An 8322-nucleotide genomic window follows, 5' to 3' on the forward strand; every position below is an offset into this window, starting at 1 on the left:
ATCTTTTGTTTCTATTTTACCCTTATCTGTAAGAGTCAGCCTGAGTGGCTGGCAGGAATCTTCAGTGTCATTTGTTCTATCATCAGTGATTTATGAGGACTTAACAGCATTTTCCCCTCTTTTGTTGCATATTGAGGCACAGAAAATCTTACCGAGCTGCTCGGCTTTTTGTCCTTGTAGAGTGTCAATAGACCTGGTGTTACCAGTGCCAACCATTTACCCAAATGCACAATTGCTGTAATTGTTGTCGTGATCTGTGTTTTTCATAAACTCCCACTTGTAACTGGCCTTCAGGTGAAGTATGAACTATTAACCACCACTTTTTGATGCTGTTGATCTAGCCAGTTTTTACCCATCTAGCAGTCCATCCAGCTCGTAACATCCCACTGGCTACAAGGATGCTAGTAATGCAAAAACCACAGCAGTTCTTGGGTTCATATTGTGTATAAGCCTTACGCATCAGGAGGAGGGTGGAAGGATTTTTTTCACCCCAGCTTTCTAAGAATCATACAATGAGGTAAACGTAAAGTTCCAATTCACATTCGTCTCTTCAGGATGAGTCCTCATCCTAAAGTCTTAGTGACTTCCATAGGCATTCAGATCCACAAAACAGGAAAATATCTTGCTGGTTTTGAGTGCAAATATTATGAAATGTGGTCAGTCTTGTGTGATGTTAAATCAGGCTTGTCTCTATGTCCTCCAACAGCAAAACCTATTTGGGGGTTTTGCCACTTGCCTGTCCTGACTGTTCTTGCATTCTTCTTCCCTCACAAAAATGCTTTTTATAGTGACTGATCAACCGCTGATGGGGCTGCGCTCTATATAATTTGTATCACAGCATATTTTTGAGACTTGCTTCTTTTTTTTTTTTTTTTTGTGGTTGTTTTTTTGTGTGTGTTGTTTGTTTTTTTGTGTGTGTTGTTTGTTTTTTTAATTAGTTGACTCACTTCTCCCACCTGGTTGAAGTGCAGCCCCACAAGGAAGTTGAGTCAGGATAACTGGAGATAATAGTGAACTGGGTGCAGGAATGGTTTCATGAGGGTGCTGGGTGATAATAAGAGCCCTCTTTGCTACTGACGAAGTTGTAAATATAAACAGGAATAATTTCTTGTGTTTGACTTTTTACCAAAGCACATTTATTAGTCAGTTCCAGCATAAAACTCTTTTTCCACTTGTGTTTCATTTAGAGGTCGGGTGTTGTTCTACTGCTTTCAAGTCCTGAATGCCTTTAGTTCATGTTTTACCCTCTCTTCTCATAGATTCTGCTACCAACGCAGTACCATCAACAGTCCTATATTATTCTGACTACATCTCACATCCTGGAGATCATAGCAGCACTGTTCATTTTAATAAAGATGAGACTGAGAAATGAGACTGTCATATTATCATTATTGATGACTCTCTCTATGAGGAAGATGAGACCTTCAGTATTTCTCTGAGCATGCCAGTGGGTGGCCAAATTGGCACTGAATTCCCAAGCACTAAAATAATAATAATCTTGTCTGACACAATTGATGGTGAGTACAAAGAAGCACTTTTGTTTTGCTGGGACTTGCCTCTTTGGAACTTTCACTGATTAAATAATCTCTTCCACTATGTTTCTGTTTTTCAACCAGCTGAAAACATGGGGCTAGGTTCCACTTAGTAGAAAAACTAGCAGAACATGAATCACAGAATCACAGAATGTTGGGAATTGGAAGGGGCCTCAAAGAACATCCAGTCCAATCCCCCTGCCAGAGCAGGAACACCTAGATGAGGCTGCACGTGTTTAAGATACAGTGTAAATATGTATAATGCACTTTGGCTTTTACAGTTTTGTTATTGCAGTAGGAGTTGAGGTTTAGTTTTGATTTTCATTACTGGTGTAGGACTAGATAGCTATTTTATTACTTTGAAGTAGATTTGTGAGGATTTAATTTACTGTTACTGCAGCAGTTAATCAGAGTATCACAGTCTTTAGCTTAAGGAGATGTGTCTGTAGGCTTCTTTATTCTTTTCACAGAATAGGAAGGGAAAATAATGCAGAATTAAACCATTGCAGCAAGGGAAGAGTTCTTTTCTTTACCTGACTCAATGACCAGATTTTTATTTTCGTGGAAAACAATTATTTATTATCATATCAAAACTGCTTCCTATGCAGTTTTTGATAGAAAATATTTATATATATATATAAAGCTAAATTTCTATATAGAATATTACTTTATATTAATTGAGAGAACATTATCAAGCTTCTACTTTTCAATCCAACTTTGATAAGTTATCTTATATTCACTCTCTTTTTTCGTTACAAAGCTTTCTTTCTAAGAGCATCATCCAGCAAAATACTTAACCAGCCTGTATCACCAGATAAATTCAGTGAAATTCCAAACTCAGTCTGTGTCATATGGAAAGATAGCCAGGACTTAAGCTCAATCTGTTAGTGTCCTCTGAAATGAAAAGTCTTTCAAGAATCACTTTTCTTGAAGTGACTATTTCTATTCAAACTGTAGAAACTTGTCCTTGTTTAACATCTGAGGGATTCAAATTTCCACTGTCCCTCCTCAGGTGTGATATGATTTGTGTGTTATGTGGAGGAAGGCATTGAGCAGAGCTTGAAATGTGCTTTGGGATGTATATACCCAGGAGTCCTAAAATTTTGTTGTCAATGTCATAAGGAGAGATCTTCCACAGACTGCCTTAAGTGAAGATCCCTTGCTCCTCAGAGTCATGTTACCTGCACATAAAAACCAGAAATAACTCATTATTATGTCTCGAGAGTGTTCAGAGTCACCAGTTTTGTAGAGCTTAGTGCATTAAAGAGTTTAAAACTTAAACATGTCTAAAATTATTACTCCACGTTCTTATAGCACATAGAAACATTTAAATAAAGTATTAGTTCAAGCATTAAAAAGAAACAAGAAGCAGCAAGTTTTCAGTCAAGACATAATGCCAGTCCTTTGATCTAGGCTCTCCCCAAGCCAGAGAGCAATGCAGGTTTTGTAGCAGACCCTCAATCCTAAACCAGTGAGCACCGAGCTCTGTGTCATTCTCCTGTGGCGTGGCAGACTTGGTGCTCACAGCTCGTGGTTTTATAAAGACATTGAAATGCACGTTAACTCTTTGCTTGTGTTTTAAGTGGAATCATAGGTAGAACAGCTTTCAGGACCAGAGATTGGAAAAAAAAAAAAAAAAGAAAATTGACTGGCTTTCCAGGCCATGATTGAAATCAATATTGTTTACTGAAGACTACCAGTTCTGCTTTTTCTTAGTTAAATGCTCGGTAGTTAATGTAATGATTTCTTTAATGACCATCTAAAAGGAAGAATATAAATACATTAATGTATTAGAACTGCCTTTTTTTTTTTTTTTTGTCTTAGTGTATCAACCTTTAAAATCCTAAATAAGATATGTGTCTTTAAAATATATTGTCTTGATAGAATTTAAAGAGTACTGAGGTTACCTTTGGGCTCTGTAATAAGAATGGATTGTGTTTTAGGGACAAGTGGTTAATTCACTGTAATAACTGAGTCACAAGTGTCATCTTCCTTGAGGGCTGGACTTGTGTTTTTAACAGCCCATTGACTGATGTTTAGTATCCCTACTATTTTGGGGAGAGTAGGTGTAGCTAGGTTGGACACTCAGAAACTTCGAAGACATGGAAAATACTGTTCAATATTTCACTGGTCACAGTATCCAAGGAACAAGTCTCTTGTGTTGTGCTTTATATGGGAAACATGTTCATTTGAAAGATTTAAGAAAATAATTGTAGATATACCTTTTTTCATCTGCTTGTGTTGGAAATCAACAAAAGTATCTGCTTACTCAATATTTTTCATTGATAGTTCAGTAAGATTGAGAAATTTTGGATCATTGCAGCAATCATTTCAAGTTCTCTCAGCAGGAAAATTATAACAATTTAATGTGACAAATTACAGTGACTATAATAGAACTGGAAAAGATGCATGTCATAAGAGTAATAACGCTAATTATTGCATTTTGTTAAGCCGTATTTCAAAACAAAAAGCTTGTTATCAAAATGAGCAGCACTGACATCTGAAGTTACAGTGTTGTGGGCCATATGGTTCTAGACACAGTGAGCACGTTCAAGGGAAAAACCAAGTGTCACTCGGAAGTAGGACACTGGTCCTGGTGGCACTGATACAACCGGAGGTGCTGCCATTGCCTTGTGCAGAATTATTCTTCCTGTGCTTTGCACAAGTTGGTTAAACAAAACTGTACGAACTAAATGATTTTTTTTCTAGTAATTAAAATCCTATTTTTCCATTTATTTATCTCGTAGTCCAACCTCTTCCCAACTGCTTTGCTGCTTTTTTTTTCAGGAAGGTAGGAGCTGAAGGGGGAAGGAATTTTAGTTTTAAGTGTGAGATTGTTTTCAAAAGTAACTTGTAGTCCTGAAGTTGATTTTTTTAAAACTGAGGGTCAGTGTAATAGAATTGTATGCAGAGGGTCTATTTCTCAAGCAGTGGGCAGCACTTCATTCAGAGGTATTGTGGCTTTGTGACAATTGTCCTGTATGTATTAAAGCAGTTAGCTTGAGGAATGATTAAGCATTTGGAGATGGAGAGCTCTGAATCTGAGACTTAACTTCCAGTGAACATACGAGGCTTTTAAAAACCTCTCAGTGTAATGTTGCATCCTTCAGCCAAGACAAAAATGATCATTGTGACACTACAACCAAGGCCTTTTTTTGACCATTTAATTTGTCTTTTCCCCACAGGTCAGTGGCCCACTGGTAGCAGAGTCCAGTCTAAATACTCAAATGTTTCTGCTGTCTCAAAAGGAGCTGTGGATATCTGATGGATCAGCGGGCTGTGGAGAAGGAGCTGATGTAGCCTTTACCAAAGGTAAAAAGTCAGTTGTACATTCAGCGTATTATGAAAACTACAACAGAAACACTTTTAACAAGAGCTAAATGTGTATTTTACTAGTTTTATAACCCTTATACGGTCTATGTATTTCCACTGCAGAAAAGTAAAATGCAGAAGCACTAAAATATGACGTCATTTAGTGTAATTGAAACAAGCTTTGGTTCTGTTTATGGGCTCTGAGAGGAAAAGCATTCCAGAGGTAGATGCAGAATTTAGGTGCAGTTCTGAAAACTCTGGCTCAGTTACCACATGATCATGTAGTCCCCTCTATCTGGTTGTTTTGCTTTAAAGTTGCCCACACTAGAACTTTTTGCCCAGTTTTGAGGGGCCTAAGTATTTTCAGTGCTTGAGTTACTCTAGTCAGAAAAGCAGAGATGGAATACTCGTATACTTGAGGCTCCTGGACTTGATCATGCAGCTGTTGTCAGTTGCAGACTGGATGCACAATAACTGCATCTGGCTTCGGCCAAGCTGCTCGGACTTGTTCTTGATTTTATTTTTCTGAGTTCTGGCCCAGGGCAGGTACTCTCACATACTGACTCACATACTCACTTAATGACTGAAGCTGCTATCAGGTTCCAGGGAAGCTTCTCATAGTGGCAGTATTGGACCAGAAATAATTTTGGTTTTAATTAGTCCCTTACTTGAGTTATCAGTCTGAAACCCAAATGTTAACAACTTTATTTTGCTTGATGTAATGCTATCAGGTTCCTTATCCATGAATGTGCGTTGCCCTCTAGTGAAGAGAAGGGAAAAGCTTGCTTTAAAAAGCTGCACTCTAAGAACCACATGTCAGTACGAATTGTAACAGAAAATAGGACTAAAGCCCGTGATAAATTTGTAGTAATGGTCATGGAACACGCTATCTTCACATGCAAAGGGAAATACAATTAAAACTAGATGATTCCTGTCCTGAGACTTCTTAACAACAAAGGTTTGGTAATAACCTGATTTAATAATTTTGACTGGCATAATGTAAAAGGTATTAATCTGCTTTACTAGGATCTGAGATCTATAGCCGAGTGATGGTGGGTTGAGTTCAGAATGTCGGTGACTCCTTCAGCTGCACCATTGAGAAGGTGTGTTCCTTTGCATGGGTGCCCAAGTACAGCCCAGACAACCAGGAATACAGATGCCTGGCTGATTCACCCTCCCTCTTGTACACATTCACCATGGAGATACGGTAGCATGTGGTTTTAGATCCCTGATTTCCATGTGACCCTGGAAATACTTAAACTTTCTTTAGGATAAAGCTCAACCTGAGACACAAGCAAGAGCCTTTGGAAACCTGGAGTTTCATGCTACATTAGGAATTGATTGTGCAGATGCTTTTCCTTTAGTAAAACAGCCTGGTTCTGATGGTGTCAGCTTGTCATCTACTCCACTCTTCCCAGGTAAGTTGTCTGATAAGTATAGTGCAGAAACATTCTTTCATGGTAGAAGGTGACAGAGGTGGAGAGCAGAGCATGCAGGTAATCATGGGCACTGTGTTAGTCAGCAACAGATTTCTGACTTCAGCAACACATTTACACACATGTACATTCCCTCTCGCCAGCAGCACAGAACCTCTGACAGCATTGCTTTGTAACGCCGAGCTGCCTTTCTGCAGCTGTGCTGGTATTGCAGACATGCACCTGCGACTGGGAGACAAAGGCACTGGTTTAGCTTACCGTGGGGGCCTTTTTACACAGGACAAAACTAAGAAATTAGACTCGATTTTCTTGCAAATAGAAGGAAAAAAAAGAGAATTAAAAAAAAGGGTAATTGGTTTGTATACAGTATGAAATTTTTAAAAAAAGATATGTGCATGCTTCTTTAAGTCAGATTAACTCAAAGTGTGTTTTTGCTCTCCTGATGTGGGGTAAATTAAGACTAGTGTTTTGTTAGATAAATGCAGTAACCTTTCTATGTTAACACTACAAAGAAATAGGCTTTACTCTAGGACATTGTTTATCTGACCTACTTCAGCAGTCTGTGTTAAGAAAAGATTAATCGTGCCATTTACTTTAATTAGACATATTTGGCAGCAAACTTGGGACATCAGTCTGTGTCTGATTTTTGGTGTTTCCAGTTTATAGTGAACTGTGCATGGCAGGATTGTTCTGGTTTGTTGGGTTTTTATGTGTTGGTTTGTTTGAAGGTGGCAGCTGGCCGAGAATGGTACATTCACACTATTTGCACGGTCCGATCGCAGGAAGATGCACTCAGGCACAATGGCAAAAGAAGTCTCGACTACCACCATGTGATGTCCTCTGCTGGGGAAGAGGAGTTACCACCACAGCCTTTAAGTGCAGCTGAAGAGCTAGTCTGTCTTTAATGTTTTGAATATGAACATACCTTCATATCCACTGTGGTAGGTTGGGGCTTAAAAGAATGCTGGGTTTAATGACTTGACTTGTATAGTATCTAGCTCTCATATAACTGTTTTTTGCGTTTTAATATTCCTGTGGAAGATGGTGGTAGCATTAGAATGGAAGCTAAGCGGTAGATGATAGTGTTCTTTTCAATTAGTGATACCAACAGTTTTGTTTCAAATTTTAATGAGGACCTCGGCTGTACAAACAGCAGTGGGAGACTCACACAGGTAAGGCTGTAATTGCAGTTGTCTGTAAGGAGACCATTACATGTCATCAATGCGAAGTGGAGTTAGATTGTTAAGCCACACTAGAAAATTATGTTAATGCCTATGTGCCAGCAGGAAGTGCTTTCAAACACGCTTAAACAGATCCAAGTACTTCAAACAATAGTACTTACAACAGCTTTCCCATAATGTGCAGTAATTGCCTATCTTTCTTTGCTTGATACAGATGTGATTGCATCAAAATGCGGGCAAACACTGCTACAAGGGAGCTTACTTTGCCAGATGGCACCACAGGAACACACTTGTATCATCTAGAGCAAATACTTTTTACTTCTATGTGAAATGGGTTTTCTGTAACTAGTAGGATGCCATTTGAGAGATTAAAGTTTAGTTCATTTCTCTTGCTGCATCCTGGCACTTGGGCATTGCCAGCACCAATGAAGTGCTGCTCAGCTGTTTAATACATCTTTCCCTTCTGCTTCCTGTAAAGGTTTTTATTTGGGCTAGTTGTAAACAAAATCATGGCTTGCTTTGAAGTTTTGATGGTGTTTGGGCATATTTTGTGAAAAGGGATGCTTGGAAAGGAAGGCTTCAGCATTTTTGTTTAGGGTACACAAAGTATAAGCAGTGCGACTGATGTCATCTTCTAGGGCAGGTCAGTTGGTGTGGGTTGGCTCTTCACTGTGCTGCACATACCCCGTCCTTCCTGCTTACACAACACTGATGCCTTTTGACTGGCAATGGCTTGTTTCAACTTAATAGTTGTATCGATCATAACGGCAGAGGTGTTTATAACACCCTCAGGGGACAAAAATATTGAGGGGTGACTAAGTAGGTATTTAAGTGAAAACATAAATGAAAAAAGTCACGTGA

General features: G+C 38.8%; 1 protein-coding gene across 1 annotated transcript in view; it reads left to right on the plus strand.

Annotated features, from left to right (window-relative positions):
• FREM3 (FRAS1 related extracellular matrix 3) overlaps positions 1 to 8316 on the plus strand; it is a gene marked incomplete at its 5' end in the record, with an annotated part of 29636 nt that extends 21320 nt beyond the window's left edge. The window contains 6 exon segments of the mRNA XM_071808366.1: positions 1260 to 1517; positions 2293 to 2372; positions 4718 to 4844; positions 5871 to 6061; positions 6115 to 6259; positions 7007 to 8316. Coding sequence (XP_071664467.1) covers positions 1260 to 1517; positions 2293 to 2372; positions 4718 to 4844; positions 5871 to 6061; positions 6115 to 6259; positions 7007 to 7185 — 980 coding nt within the window.
• Between the last annotated feature and the right edge of the window lie 6 nt (positions 8317 to 8322).

The sequence above is a fragment of the Patagioenas fasciata genome, chromosome 4, assembly GCF_037038585.1.
Source record: "Patagioenas fasciata isolate bPatFas1 chromosome 4, bPatFas1.hap1, whole genome shotgun sequence".
Taxonomy (NCBI): Eukaryota; Metazoa; Chordata; class Aves; order Columbiformes; family Columbidae; genus Patagioenas; species Patagioenas fasciata.